General features: G+C 42.5%; 1 protein-coding gene across 1 annotated transcript in view; it reads right to left on the bottom strand.

Annotated features, from left to right (window-relative positions):
• Positions 1-477: 477 nt before the first annotated feature.
• The window catches only part of LOC126354601 (uncharacterized), a 37,173-nt gene continuing 20,859 nt past the window's right edge, over positions 478-16,791 (bottom strand). Inside the window, exons 3-4 of the mRNA XM_050004352.1 lie at positions 8,974-9,191; positions 478-1,312 (exon numbers count right to left, since the gene is read on the bottom strand). Of these exons, the coding sequence (XP_049860309.1) occupies positions 1,070-1,312; positions 8,974-9,191 (461 nt within the window). The 3' untranslated portion in view covers positions 478-1,069. The remainder of the gene's footprint in view (positions 1,313-8,973; positions 9,192-16,791) is intronic.

The following is a 16,791-nucleotide window of genomic DNA, read 5'->3' as shown; positions in this document are numbered from 1 at the left end:
GAAGTCTTCATACAGTACTACAATTGAGTGTATAGGAGATTGCAGTCTAGACTGAGCGAAAAATGTTATAAAACTTTCTTCAGAGCTGAAAGTTTTATAATAATTCAGAACACATTTTTAAGCTAGCAAAAGTGCTCATAATATGTAGACAGCTCTTGTGTAGTATGGCACGTTTGGAAAGGAAAAATTAATTTGAGGGCTATCCTATTTGGAAAAGTAGCAGTTCTCTAGAGAATGTTTATTCAAAAGTACAAACTAAAAATAAGACAGAATGTATTGTTCTCTTTGCAATCATATCAATGTTTATTCGAGCAGCAGAATAGCTGTCGTGACAGAAAAACATTTTTGATGGTATTATACATTTCACAGTTGTAAGGGTATAGGAATAGAGACTTTAATAAAAACATTACATTCGTAATTAATATGAGCGAAATACGTTCAATATTTTTGTGTTTCTTGGTTCTGTGAGTGTGATAAGTGTGTGTGTGTGTGTGTGTGTGTGTGTGTGTGTGTGTGTGTGTGTGTGTTTCTAACTGGACGCCTGGCTGCGTGTCAGTTGTGTAATTAAATAAATAGATAAATAAAATACATAATAAATAAATAAATAAATAAGCACTGCTGTAGCTGTACAGTCTTCGTATTGACTCTGAACAACTATATACGTTTCCGTTTGAGATGTAAATCGTGTACAGTAGAGGATACTTACGGTAGGTAATGATTCTTCAAAGAAATGAAATAGCTGTTTTGTTTTACCCAAAGTCTTCCTCTCCTAAAGCTGTTTTACTCTGTTGTGTGTAAATCATAAATGCATCTATCTGTATAAGATTTAGTTAAGCACCTAGTACTCCACCTTTTTGTTGTGGCTAGCAGTTAGAAGAGTTAACTTTGAAATTCTCTGGTTTTAAATATGCCTTGAGTTCTGTACTGTTTGCGACGTTATTATTAACATGGTATCCTGAACCTAACGGCGTTTTCACCCACTGTGTGGAAAGCTACCGCAGAAGACGTAAGCGTGACCTGCTGTAAGTGGCAGTAGGCAGGCGACGTGAGTTATTTACACACACAGTTCTTAGCTCACGCTGTTGTTCCGGTCACGGTCACCCGCCGCACCAGCAGCCACACCACCATCGGAGTCGCCAGCCACGTCGTCTTCCACATGGCCGTCAGCGAGCCCGTCTTCCCGCCGCTCCTCCTCGCCACCAGGTCCGACTGGCTCTTGAGCACTGTACGCCAGCACGTGCGGGTCCTCACGGAAGCTGCGCCGCCTCCACCCGCCACCACCACCGCCATGGCCGTCGGCTGCGTAGATCACCTGCGGGCGGAGAGAGCGCCTTACAAAGCCGGGAGAGCCAGGCGTTCAACATATCACCAATGTTTTGATACATACATCAAGAAATTCGCACATAAGAAGAACTACGACCTGTGGTCTGGTTCGGGGATTCAGTACGATAAGAATAGAAAGGGAACATAGTTAATTACCCAAGTACTTATAGACAAATTAAATACAAGTACACAGTTTTTTTAGAACTAAAACAAAAAACACTAGGTGATGAGCATAAAACAGCCAACTGGTTTCAAGAAAACTCTTAGCAGATGTCGACAGCGACTATTGCTGTCTTCAGCAGAAAATTCACAATTACTTTAACAGTTATAAATAAACATACATATAGATACAAAGAAAATATTTAAGGAAAATACGGTGCAAATATACATAACTCGCCCTTTGCCGATCATTTATTAACTGAAAGCCATAAACGGCAAAAGAACATCATTATCCTGCACAGAGAGAGGAATTGCTTCAGACTTAATAATCTTCTACAGTTTAAAATTACCAAATTTACCTTTGAATGACGACGTCATTCTTGATGAACAGTTGCAGTTGTGTAATAAAAATTTTTGTGTGGTATAAAATCGTTGCTTAGGAGTGCGTAAAGCTGATTCATCTTTTTTTATCAGTGCAGATTCCGAAATATCGTTTTCTTTTTTTCATTTTTTACGTCATAAATTTTTCGTACAAAATTGTACCTATTATCTGATATGGCATTGTCTTGTACAATTTATCATTTTTCTTAATACAGGCTGCTGATATGTGAAATAAATACTTAGAAGCTATTTAAAATACTTTGCGGAAATTAAGCGGCTTGTATCATCGACTGTAACTAGATGGCTTGACTGATTTCGTGTCCTCGTTGTGGCAGCTTCGGCAAGTGAGTACCTTTAGTCTTGACGCCACCTCCAGTGACCATTTCCTCTTGCAGCCCTTAGTGGCGTGTACTTTGCTACGAAAATAGCTATAGTTTTCCTGGCGATTACCAGCTTTATGGCAGTTTTAATTTCCTTGTACGGTTACTGTTTCACAACCACGTTTAAAACTGATGAACAGTAGAGGAACAGTGCGCAATTTAAGCACAAAAATAGTCACGTCCAGCAGTCATGACGATAGGACTCTGCCCTGGGCAACAAGGCATTGTCGGGGCTCTCATTTCTGTTAAGGTGATTCGTGGGAAAAAGGTTTCCGATTAATTATGCCCTCACTATCGGAGTTAATCCATTTCGAAAATCTTTGTGAATTCAATATCCCGAGACAGTGTCAAGAATGTACCGAGACTACCACATTTCAGATGTTACCTCGCACCACGGACAACGCCGTGGCCGACGGCCTTCACTTAGAAGCGGCGTTTCCGTACAGATATTAGTGCTAACAGCCAGACAGCACTGTGTAAAATAACCGCAAAAATCAATGTGGTGCATACGACGAACGTATCTGTTAGGACAGCGTGGAAAAATTTGGCGTTAATGGCCTATGGCAGCAATCGACCGTCGAGATTGTCTTTGCTAACATCACGACATCCCCTGCAGCGCTGTCCGGGACTCTTGACCATATCAACTGGACCGTAGACGACGGCCTGATCTGATGAGCCCCGACTTCAGCTGACAAGAGCTGATGGTAGCCTTCGACTGTGGCGCAGGTCCCGCGAAGCCATAGGCCCAAATCGTCAACAAGGCACTTTGCAAGGTAGTGGTGGCTCCATAATGGTGTGGACTGTGTTTACATGGAATGTACTGGGCCTTCTAGTCCAACTGAACCAATAATTAACTGTAAATGGATATGTACGGCTACTTGGAAATCATTTGCAGCCGTTTCGGATTTCATGTTCCCAAACAGCGATGGAATTTTTATGGATGACAGTTCACCATTTCAGGTCATTCTGGAAATTTCGAGCGAATGATTTGGCCACCCACATCGTCCGGCGTGAATCCGATCGAAAATTTATTGAACATAATCCTGAGTTCAGTTTGTGCACAAAATCCTGTACTGGCAACACGTTCACAATTATGGACGGCTGTAGATATAGTATGGCTCAATAGGTTTGTAGGAGACCTCCAACGACTTGTAGAACTTAAGCCACATCCAGCTGCAGGAGCATCACCACACCAGTCAGAAGGAAGTCCGACACAATATTAGGAGGTACGGTTAAAGCTTATGAGCAGGGTACTAGCGAGTACTGGAAAAAAGTTGTGATACAAATAAGGCAAACAAATCTTCTAGACGTATTTCTAACGTCTTTCAGTGTGTGTCATACAGAATGGAGTTCATATTTGTGTTTGAGGTTCCCATAGTACCCACAAATGATCTCCAGCGAAAGCCAGGGTGATTTTCTACAGTTGTCGCCTTCCTGTCTCATTATCTGCGAGACAGCTTTCTGAATATAGCAGGTGAACTAAAAAGAAACCTAGTCCTAACAGGGAATCATATAGCGCTTGTAGAAAAAAGTGTACCGAGACTGTTACCTGAAATGCTCCTCCATGATACTGACAAGAGGGCGATTGAGTTAATAATTAAATAACTAAAGACCAAGAACTCTCATGGATATGACAGGGTATCTAGCAGAATACTGAAGTATTGTTCTATGTATGTTAGCCCAGTACTTAGCCATATCTATAACTTTTCCTTTAGGAGTGGTCGGTTTCCTAACCGATTAAAGTACTCGGTAGTGAAGCCACTTTATAAAAAGGGAGACAGGGATAATGTTGACAATTATAGACCTATTTCTATGCCATAGGTGTTTGCCAAAGTTAACGAGAAGGTTGTATATACAAGGTTACTGGAGCATTTAAATTCACACAATGTGCTGTCAAATGTACAGTTTGGTTTTAGAAATGGTTGAACAACTGAAAATGCTATATTCTCTTTTCTGTGTCAGGTTTGATTCTCTTTTCTGTGTCAGGTTTGGGACGGATTAAATAAAAGGTTGCGAACAGTAGGTGTTTTCATTGATTTAACGAAGTATTTTGACTGTGTTGACCACAAAATATTACTGCAGAAGTTGGACCAATATGGAGTAAGGGGAGTAGCTTACAATTGGTTTGCCTCTTACTTTAAGAACACAAAGCAGAAGGTAATTCTCCACAATATTGAGAGTGGTAGTGATGTTGAGTCCCAATGGGTACTGTTAAGTGGGGCGTTCCTCAAGGGTCAGCGCTGTGGCCACTGCTGTTTCTTATTTATATAAATGATATGCCTTCTAGTAGTACAGGTGATTCTAAAATACTTCTGTTTGCTGATGACACCAGCTTGGTAGTGAAGGATCGTGTGTATAATATTGAAACATTATCAAATAATGTAGTTCATGAAATAAGTTTGTGGCTTGTGAAAAATAATTCGATGCTAAAACACAGTAAGACTCAGTTTTTACCCTTTCTAACTCACAATACAACAAGAACTGATATTTTGATCAGACGGAATGGGAATATTATAAGCGAGACGGAAGAGTTCAAGTTCCTAGGCGTTCGGAAAGATAGTAAGCTGTTGTGGAAAGCCCATGTTCAGAATCTTGTTCAGAAACTAAATGCTGGTTTATTTACCATTACAACAGTATTTGAAATAAGTGACAGTTCAACACGAAAAGTAGTCTACTTCGTATACACGCCTGGTAATGGAAAAAAGAACACACTGACACCGGTGTGTCAGACCCACCATACTTGCTCCGGACATTGCGAGAGGACTGTACAAGCAATGATCACACGCACGGCACAGCGGACACGCCAGAAACCGCGGTGTTGGCCGTCGAATGGCGCTAGCTGCGCAGCATTTGTGCACCGCCGCCGTCAGTGTCAGCCAGTTTGCCGTGGCATACGGAGCTCCATCGCAGTCTTTAACACTGGTAGCATGCCGCGACAGCGTGGACGTGAACCGTATGTGCAGTTGACGGACTTTGAGCGAGGGCGTATAGTGGGCATGCGGGAGGCCGGGTGGACGTACCGCCGAATTGCTCAACACGTGGGGCGTGAGGTCTCCACAGTACATCGATGTTGACGCCAGTGGTCGGCGGAAGGTGCACGTGCCCGTCGACCTGGGACCGGATCGCAGCGACGCACGGATGCACGCCAAGACCGTAGGATCCTACGCAGTGCCGTAGGAGACCGCACCGCCACTTCCCACTGTTGCTCCTGGGGTATCGGCGAGGACCATTCGCAACCGTTTCCATGAAGCTGGGCTACGGTCCCGCACACCGTTAGGCCGTCTACCGCTCACGCCCCAACATCGTGCAGCCCGCCTCCAGTGGTGTCGCGACAGGCATGAATTGAGGGACGAATGGAGATGTGTCGTCTTCAGCGATAAGAGTCGCTTCTGCCTTGGTGCCAATGATGGTCGTATACGTGTTTGGCGCCGTGCAGGTGAGCGCCACAATCAGGATTGCATACGACCGACGCACACAGGGCCAACACCCAGCATCATGGTGTGGGGAGCGATCTCCTACACTGGCCGTACACCTCTGGTGATCGTCGAGGGGACACTGAATAGTGCACGGTACTTCCAAACCGTCATCGAACATATCATCTACCATTCCTAGACCGGCAAGGGAACTTGCTGTTCCAACAGGACAATGCACAACCCCATGTATCCCGTGCCACCCAACGTGCTCTAGAAGGTGTAAGTCAACTACCCTGGTCAGCAAGATCTCCGGATCTGTCCCCCATCCCCCATTGACCATGTTTGGGACTGGATGAAGCGTCGTCTCACGCGGTCTGCACGTCCATCACGAACGCTGGTCCAACTGAGGCGCCAGGTGGAAATGGCATGGCCAGCCGTTCCACAGGACTACATCCAGCATCTCTACGATCGTCTCCATGGGAGAATAGCAGCCTGCATTGCTGCGAAAGGTGGATATACACTGTACTAGCGCCGACATTGTGCATGCTCTGTAGCCTGTGTCTATGTGCCTGTGCTTCTGTCAGTGTGATCATGTGATGTATCTGACCCCAGGAATGTGTCAATTAAGTTTCCCGTTCCTGGGACAATGAATTCACGGTGTTCTTATTTCAATTTCCAGGAGTGTATTTTCATACTCTTATGTCATATGGTATTATTTTTTGGGGTAATTCTTCTGATTCAAAAAGGGTATTTTTGGCTCAAAAAGGGGCTGTTCGAGCTGTATGCTGTGTAAGTTCGAGAACCTCTTGTCGACCCCTATTCAATAGTCTGGGAATTCTGACATTACCCTCACAGTATATATTTTCTTTACTGTCGTTTGTTGTTAACAATATTAGCTTATTCCCAAGAGTTAGCAGTTTTCACTCAGTTAATACTAGGCATAAATCAAATCTGCATGTGGAATGCACTTCCTTGACTCTTGTGCAGAATGGAGTGCACTATTCTGCTGCATTCATTTTCAATAAGCTACCACAAGAACTCAAAAATCTTAGCAGTAGCCCATACGATTTTAAGTCTAAACTGAAGCGTTTCCTCATGGCTCACTCTTTCTATTCTGTCGAGGAGCTCCTGGAAGAGCTGAAAAATTAAGCAAATTCCAGTGTTACATTGCTGATTTTCTTTATTTAAACTTACGAATTGTCGCCTGGATACGTTTCTTGCATTTCATTATATCTATAATTTCATGTATTGCCTCGTTCCATGACCATGGAGACTTCTCCTTAATTTGGTCCCACGGAACAATAAATAAATAAACAGATTTGTTATAGAAAGTTAACTGTCATGAAGTAGTGAATGGCTTTTAGAGCTGCATTAGAAGTGTGGAAGAGACAATTTCTGATCTCAAAGTAAAGAAGAATGATACAGTCGTGGGAGAGGAACATCCGTGTGAGGCACTTCTGGAAGAATACCCACGTCACGCTCCTACAATATACTTAAAAGATATTTATCCTATTCCAAAGGACTGTATCTTATATATGAATGAAGACAGATACTTGGGTTGAATATTAACAGACGCCTCCAAATTAAAAATTTAACTTTCCCATAGATGCAAGTAGACTATGAGCGTGGTTGCCGGTAGGGAATATTACCCAAAAGCGTCGAGTCCAGATGACGATGACGCAACAATGAAGACGATTTGCATCATTCGTTTCAAAAGAGGCGATTCTGTTACATCTTGGAACAGTGACTCGCTCCAAGGATACAGCTTGCACCTCATACAGTGTAATGGGGGTAGTTATTTCTCATAGAACCATTGGCTTCCAAGTGCATGTAATCTCAAGATATGTGACTTCCTTTTTATTTGAGAGGGGAAGGAAAATGTGAAAGCCTTTGTATCGCTACCCTTGGTACAACCTTGACTGAATTGTGGAAAGTAAGATGCCACATGTCACTGGCTTTCCCAACCCGTAATTAGATTCTCGTTTATGTTAGATCGATTGGTATCAGGCCACTGTCTAAGGCATTTTTCTGTGCCCATCGAGTCATATCCAACTGCTGGAGAATCGCGGTGGCGCCTTAATGATCTTGTTGGCTAGATTTAGAATTCAATTCGTAAGCATTTCGCAGTTTTGTATGAACATGTTTGGTTTGCTGAGCCTGCTTCAGACTGCATATCAACTACGAAGGCCTTTATAGGCCCTCACTGTGTCTCCTCCATTAGCAGACGATAAAACATGGTTTATCCTGTAACATGCTGCAAATAAAATTGAAATAGATAAGGAAAATATGAGACATGTTCGACTTTAATCTAGATGTTTGTTGTGCTTCTGGAAGAGGATACGTTGACATTTTCGAAAGGTAAATGAGGACTTCCGACTGCACGTCATTCTAAAATGTATCCAAAGATTATAGGTGCACGAATATAGCACTCCGTCTTCAGGCCGCTGGTGGCCCATCGGGACCATCCGACCGCCGTATCATTCTCAGCAGAGGACGCGGATAGGAGGGGCGTGTAGTCAGCACACTGCTGTCCCGGACGTTATGATGGGTTTCTTTGACCGGAGCGGCTACTATTCGGTCGAGTAGCTCCGCAATTGGCATCACGAGGCTGAGTGCACCCCGAAAAATGGCAACAGCGCATGGCGGCTGGATGGTCACCCATCCAAGTATCGGCCACACCCGGCAGCGCTTAACTTCGGTGATCTCACGGGAACCGATGTATGCACTGTGGTAAGGCCGTTGCCCGCATGCGTATAAAAACCAATTTAAAAAAAAAAGATGAACTTGATAACTCAATTTTTTGCGTAAGCTAAAATACACTCCAAGTTTCTAACTTCATTTACCCAGACAACATAGTCTTGTGAAACCGGACGATTCTGTTTCAAGTACCCAGTAGTTTTCGTGATCCATCATCATGAAGAAACTGCGAAAAGCATTTCTTTTTTATTCAAGAATTGCTTCATGAATCTGGAGGATTTATGACAGTTATCCAGTTTCTATTGTAATGAATCATCATCAGGATCAATATCTCCTTCCGAAATTAAGACATAAAATTTCCCGGTAATTCAGGTCAGAGTCTGATACTGCACCACTTACAGCATAGAAGCATACCAGATCTCGCATTGCCCATTGGCCTCCAATGACTAGATGGGTTAATTTCGTAACGACATACATGTCTTCGTGATGACTCATTAAGAATCGAAATCGGTTAACTGACACCGATCAATCAAATGCGATTATTGAATTGATCAGTACAAAAGTATTTTATTCAAAGAGATAGGCTACTTCTTGAAATGAGGTAAGAGGTGCCGAGTTACCTGGTGGTCGCCACCACCGCCCCCGCCGCCGCCGCCGCCGCCCACGAGCTTCTTGAGGCCGATGACGGTGGAGAGCACGAGCGCCACCTTGGCGACGAGCAGCGCCTTGCCCGCGAGCAGCGCGATCTTGCCCATGGCCACCTGCAGGAACATGCCCGCCATTGCCGCCCCTGCCGCCAGCAGCATGCCGCCGTACTTGTCCTTCTTCTTGCCTCTCCCTGCAAACAGCGGCCCAGAGCGTCACCTCAGTAGCACCGTCTTTCGGCTCTAACACAAACTAGCGTTTCAATACACTGTACAGAGGAGAATTAGGTCACTAGAATTGGAGTATTTCTGTGGTTTCTGGGCTGGTATAATTGATAGTTTTGGTTATAGGTGTCTACACAGAAAATGATCCTACTTTTGTGCACAAATGAATGATTGAACTGGTGGTCTAGCGCTTTCAGATTTTGTGTTCCTATACATAACAGAGCTCAGATCTATGCAGTAAAAATACACAATGAAAAGCCAAAGAAACTGGCATACCTGGCTGACAACGTGTAGTGTCCTCGCGAGCACGCAGTGGTGCCGCACTACAACGTGGCATGGACTTGACTAATGTCTGAAGTAGTGCTGGAATGAAATAACTCCATGAATCCTGCAGGGCTGTACACAAATCCGCAATAGTACCAGGGGTGGAGATCTCTTCACCACAGGACGTAGCAAGGCATCCCAGAAACGCACAATGGGGAGTTTGGTGGCCAGCGGAAGTCTTTAAACTCAGAAGAGTGTTTCTGGAACCACTCTGTGGCAGTTCTGGACGTGTGGGGTGTCGCATTGTACTGCTAAAACAGCCCACGTCCTTCGAAATGCACAATGGACATGAATGGATGCAGGTGATCAGACAGGATGTTTACGTACGCGTCACCCGTTAGAGCAGTATCTAGAAGTATCAGGGGTCCCATATCACTCCAACTGCACATGCCTCACACAATTACAGAGAGCTAACGACAGCTTGAACATCTACCAGCTGACATGCGGGGCCTATGGATTCATGATGTTGTCTCCAAACCCGTATACGTCCATCCACTCGATACAATTTGGAACAAGACTCGTCTTACCAGGTAACATGTTTCCAGTCATCAACAGTCCAATGACGGCGTTACAGCTACAGGCGAAGCGTAAGTCTATGTGCCTCGCTACTTGAAGGGTATGTGAGTTGACGTCCGGCTCCGAAAGCCCATATCGACGATGTTTCGTTGAATGCTGTGCACGCTGACACTTGCTGATGGCCTAGCATTGAAATCTGCAGCAATTTACGGAAGGACTGCACTTCTGTCACGTTGAACGATTGGTCCCGTTCTTGAAGTATCTTTTACCTGCCATAGCGATGTCTGAGATTTGATATTTTACCCGATTCCTTGTATTCACAGTACACTGGGGAAATGGTAGTGCGGGAAATTCCCCACTTCATGGGTACTTGGGAGATGCTGTGTCCCATAGCTCGTGCGCCGACTTTAGCACCACGTTCAAATTCAGTTAAATCTTGATTACCCGCCATTGTAGCAGCAGTAACCTATCTAAAAACTACACCAGACACTTGTTGTCTTATACAGGGATTACCGACCGCAGCCGCCGTATTCTGCGTGTTTTTCATACGTGTGTATTTGAATACGCATGCCTATAAGTTTCTTTGGCGCTTCAGTGTATGCACTTACTGGTACTTAAAAAATATGGAAAGAACTTTGTGTCATTCGCTAATGCGTTGTTCAACACACCATTTTTATTGCATTTGAATAGTGGAATATGTACTCACAAACGTATTCTTTTTGCGTCTTGTATGTTACTAAATACAAAGAAATTGCAAGGGCCGCCGACATACTTCAGCGGTTGGTAATAATTAAGATACTGAACGCCACAAACGTAAGCAACGACTGTAACAATTTCAAATATAATCACATTAAATTCCATAGTGTTTTCCGTGCTCGACTCTTTTAACGAATTTTTATCTGCATTGAGGTCGAATTCTCATTAGGGCCCATTTCTTTCCCGTAAGTAAATCATAGTTTACGTGTGTGTGTGTGTGTGTGTGTGTGTGTGTGTGTGTGAGAGAGAGAGAGAGAGAGAGAGTGTATGTGTATGCCACAGCTTCTCCCAATGCTCTGGGTCGATTTCAACCAAACGTACACACTTCCCTTATTGTGTGGCAACATACACCTACCTATCATACTAGAAGTGTTATGAAGTCGTAAACAATTAGATTCGTGAAAAACTGCCGCATAACATATAACCTTTCAATTTATTACTTTTGTGCCACTAACTCTATTTCCAATAAATTAAGCGGACAGTATCCACATATGCAGGTAAATGCACCTACAAATTTATATACGGATACCAAATATATTAAGGAGAAAAGACACCATAGACACTGAGATGGGTGACAATCTGCCGCATTGTACGTGAGCTTTGAATTTATCACTTCCTTGCCACTGCGGCTATTGACCACAAGATTTGGTGACACTATCCACATATGCCACTGAATGTACTTACACAAATATATCAATGTAAAACTCATAATTCAAGAGGCATAGTGTCATAAAACTGAGATCTGTGAAAAAATGCCGCCTCATGTATGAAGTTTTAATACAGTTATTCTTCACTGCTAACATACTTCTACTGTAGAGTCAACTTAAGGAAATACCTGACACCTGATATCGCCTTTGACAACTTCCAATTGCCAAGCGGAAGCGGCTGTAGGCGAAAACAATCGATATCTGCGGAGCGATGAAGCAACGTTGCCATAGAGACGTCTACATAAACGCTTTATAGACAAGCGAAGCAGTTGCGTGCAGCGCCCAGAAACAGTCCGGGATATTACACTACAGTGTCCATTAAGTTGGCGGAATGAATACCTAGGTAATGCCCAGTTTGTCAGCTAGTATGTAATAGCTATAAGAATTTTTCATTTATCCTATACTATTATGACGTCACAGCTCGGAAATTGATTTATTGAGATTAATTACTTACGTATGTGCCATTTAGAGATAATAACCCTAACACGTAATACCAGGACTAATAGGAAGAGTAAGGTTTACTTATTTAGGATTTATGCCTGTTTCTTTTTTTAATTAATTAGTTGTAGCTATGCAGGACGTGACACACTGGAACCATGTCTCATTTTTATAGTTTAATATCTTTTAATTAAAATGTAAGAAACAGATGAGAGAGAAAATGAAAAACATACGACCAGAGAGATATTTGGATAAAATGTCAACAAACCTTGTTGTAGTGAACCGTCAACAGTGTCATACATTACTAGGCCAGTATTGATTGAGGTCGATGTCGTCGTTCCAAGCAGTTTAGATTCTCAAATACTGTCTAAATCAAACTTTCTCAATCAACAGTAGTGGTTGTTGACGAAACGAATGCAATACATCATGGATATTGCTTGTGTTATTACTATGAGTGAAATGGAAGATGTGTTTATGTAAGGATGAATTGAAGAATAAGCCCCATTATACGTTAGCCACTGCTTAAATTCGGAATAAAAAGCATAGGCAATGATCTGTTGTACCAACAGCCTTATCAAAGAGGACGGAAGATTGGACAGTATCAAGGGCACCCTCTCAACCTTGGGGTAAGAAACAGGCTCTAATAAACGGGAGACTGCTATGACAAATTACATAAAGATGCAGAAGGCAACAGAAACCACTGCACTAAAGACAGATGATGTATTGCATGTAACCGTGTGTCAAATAACAATTGAAAGAGAAACATTCTACATGTCGGAAAGTGCAATATTAAAAATCTGAAAGAGTTAGAGAAGTAAGAAAATCTGCGAAAGGAGATGTAAGGTTTAAATATAAGTGGGGTTTTCCATAAGTAATGCAACACACATTTCTCTCAGCCACTTTTGGTTGAAACAACGCTATATTTGGTGTTGGGCACTGGGGAATATTCCCGCTTCAACCCCTATAGTTTCCTGGAGTTGGGAAGTGTGGCGGCCCTATACGTAGCCTTGAAAATGCCGTTTGTAACGGAAGAGCGTTTCAAGCAGAGAGCTACCTTTTAGTGTCTGTTGGCGGAAAAAAAAGAGCATCGCAGATATTCATAGGCGCTTGCATAATGTCTACGGAGACCTGGCAGTGAACGAAAGCACGGTGACTCATTGGACAAGGGGTCTGTCTCCATCGCAAGAAGGTCGCACAGAGGTCGACGTAGATGCCATAGGACACTTAATTTTACAGTTAGTGTTTCACTGGGTTTTGGAAGGGAGGAGATCAAATACTGCATAAGGAAAAGGGAAAACCACTTTGCAATTTCTAAAATCGTAGGAGATAGGGCAACCAAACGACGTTTCACGCTAGTGTGTAGGAGTTACGATTCTTGATGTATACCAACAGACTTTCGGGAAAATCCACGCAATTCCGAAGCGCAGATGAGTTCGTGAACTATCGCACACTCGGCCAAAACACTCATTCATCAAAGTTTCTGACAAGAATAATACATAGAAGAATGGAAAGGGAAGTATAAAACCTGTTATATGAGAAACAGTTTAGCTTTCAAAGAGATAAGGGCACCAGAGAGGTAGTATTTAGCGTTGGACAGTTGGAACAAGACTTGAAAATAATCATAACACATTCATAGGATTAGTCAACATAGAAAAAGTGTTCAACTGTCTTACATGGTGGAAGACGCTCGAAATTGTTAAAAAAACAGGTGCAAGGTACAGGGAAAGACAATATGTAGAAGAACCAGGAGAGAAAGAGAAGACTGGAAGCAGAGGAAGGAAGTACTTTGATTAAAAAGGATGCAACACCGGAATGCAGTCTTTTCGCCCCTACAGTTCTATCTGTATATTTAAGTAACAATGACGGAAATAATTGGTTGGCTCAGCAGTCAGATTACAATTCAGGGTGAAAGAGTATATCTGCATCCTTATCTAAATCATTACTACGTAATTTACAATCAAGTGTCTTGTTGAGCGTTCATTAATCCGCCTTCAAGCTAATTCTCTACCGATAGACTCCTCGAAAGCGGGCGAGGAAAGGGAATCTTTGCGAGCGTGATCTGATTTTTTTATTATTATTATTATTATAGTCATCATAATTTCCCTCTATGTACGCGGGCGTCAACGAAATGTTTTCGTTTTTAGAGAAGAACGTTCGTGATCTAAATTTCATTTGGAGATCCTGCTGCAATGAAAATAGGGTTTGTTTCAATCACTGGCGCCCCGATTTGTATCGCATCCATGGCAACTTTCACCTACTTCCTTCAATACAAAATGAGCTACCCTTCTTTGAACTTTTTCGGTGTCAGCGTCAGTCCTATCTGATGTGGATCCAACACCACGCAACAATGCTCCAGAAGTGGACGTACGTTCTGTTCTGCCAAGAAATGGCAGTCTTTGGTTTACTTTCCCAACAACATTATCTATGTGATACTTCCAGTAATATAAGTTATCCATAATTGTAATCTGTAAGTATGTGGTTGAATTCACAGCCTTTACTTTAACTGTGATTTATCGTGTTACCGAAATTTAGAGGATTCCTTTTAGTGTGCATTTAGATGACTTCACACTTTTCATTACTGCCACGTTTTGCCAGAAACAGATACCTTGTCAAAACTATTTTTCAATTGATTTATATGATCTGATGACTTGATACGACGGTAAGTGACAGCAACATCATCAAACAATCCAAGAGTGCTCATCAGCTTGTCTCCTAAATCGTTTATGTAGACTGGAACAGCGGAGGGCGTGTAACACATCATTGGGGAACGGCAGTTATTACTTCCATTTTACTAGAAGAATTTCCGTCATTTACTTCAAACTGTGACCGTTGTGACAGGAAATCTCAAATCCAGTTGCACGCAACTTGATTTGAAGTCGTTTGTGAGGAAGTGTGTCATAAATCTCCTGGAAATCTGAAAATATATAATCAATTTGACATCCCCTGCCCATAGCACGCATTATTCCGTGATAATAAAGTTATAGTTGTGTTTCACAAGAACCATATTTTCTCTACCCGTGTAGACTATTTCTGCCAGGTAATTCGTAATGTTTGAACACAACATATGTTCTTAAATCATGCAGCAATTCGAATTTAGTTGTATAGTTCTTTAATCCCGCGGATTACTAATGTTTCTTTCTTGAGTGTTTATGTGACCTACGTAACTTCCCACTCTTTTGGTAAGGTTCTTTCGTCGAGAGAGCATGTGTGTATAATTGCCAAGTATGGAGCTATCATATCAGCATACACTGAAAGATATGTAACTGATATACACTGGATGGAGGCCTTGCATTTATTGATTTAACCTGCAACGAGATTAAGGAACTTCGGGATATCATGTTTAGTACACCTGTTTTAGCGTCATTGTCATCAGTTACAACACCACTGCTATCGCGCAGTGGAGATATCAATTATGAGATTCGCTGATTACTTTTCTACACTCACTGTCAGTGAAAGTGAATGGAATGAACGGTCTATTGACACAAAATGTTAGTTGGCGGTACGTTGAAGAAAGAATTGAGGAAAAGTAGGAATGACAATAGCGAAAAACTTAGCATCAAAATTGGTGGCCAAGGTGTAAACAAAATGAAGCAATCCTGCTGCTTTGCAAGCAAAATAACACGTGGTAGATGCAGCTGGGATGACATAAAATGCTGACTGGCATAGGCTAAAAGCATTCTCCTAGCATTAATCTCTGGGCTCAATTTGTCAGTCAGTTAACAACAGGTTTCATAGTTCATTTAGACCATTATTTTATCTAAATGATGTTGAACGGATCAGTTTACAATTTATATTCCCATATTTAGTGTTAATATTAAGGAAAACGTTATTTTAGCCATACTCATGCAAATACGCTTAACAGAAACTTCTGAGAATGTACGTATGGAGGACAGCACTGTATGGATGTGAATCGTGGACTGTGGAAAACCTGGAAAATCGGAAGGTTCTAGAGGTGCATTACAAGGATGTTGAAAATTACGTAGACTGACAAGAAATGAGGCAGACTCGGCGAAGAAGGAACATACGGAGAGCACTGATAAGAAGAACAGAAATGATACAAGGACATGTGTTAAGACATCAGGTAACGGTACAAACTTGTCTGTTATTCAGCCGTCCGAGGTAAGATAAGTCAATTATATAACCAGAGAAAAAATCCTGCTATCGGAGCACAAAAAACGGCAACAAGCTCCTGTTTTATAAAAAGAGGGGTACCAACTACCTCATTTTACCCTCCGAGGCAATTTAAAAGAAAATTCTAAACTCTACGGGATGCGAAAATATTCGCACTCTTTTTAAAATGCGTCTCACATTTCAATCCCACAAGCTTCACTAACTATAGAGCTCTCAGAACTGTCAGCCCATCGCTGTAAGTCGCTCATTCTCATTCGCTCCTGCTTGCCTATTCTTACTCATACATTCAGCCTAGGTCGTTGTCATCATCTGTTTGCGTCTCTCTCTACCTGTCACTGTCTCCTGTCTCATAGCCACAGTCTTTTTCGTTCTGTCCTACTGCTACTATCTCCTCTTGCCGCCACCGTTTCCCTCTTGCTCTTTCTTACTACAGCTATCTTATTCATTTAGTCCCAGTGTTGCTGTCTTTTCTTACTGACACTCTCTCCCTCTTCCTCGGTGTCTCTGCTTCTCGTTATCACTGGCTCTCATCCAGTTCCGCTTTCTCCTTATCTTTATTCCTCTTCCACTGGCAGTGTCTGCGTCACTCTTTTCGTGGTACTGTTGTGTCACTTCTTCACTGTCAACTATGTGCCACTGCTACAGCGTCCTCTCTTTCTCTCTCCGCGTTACTGTTTCCTTCGCTCGTTGGGTGCAA

The sequence above is a fragment of the Schistocerca gregaria genome, chromosome 3 (assembly GCF_023897955.1).
Source record: "Schistocerca gregaria isolate iqSchGreg1 chromosome 3, iqSchGreg1.2, whole genome shotgun sequence".
NCBI classification, from domain to species: Eukaryota; Metazoa; Arthropoda; class Insecta; order Orthoptera; family Acrididae; genus Schistocerca; species Schistocerca gregaria.
The sequence above is the reverse complement of the archived record's forward strand: the minus strand, read 5'-3'. Positions and strand labels throughout refer to the sequence as shown.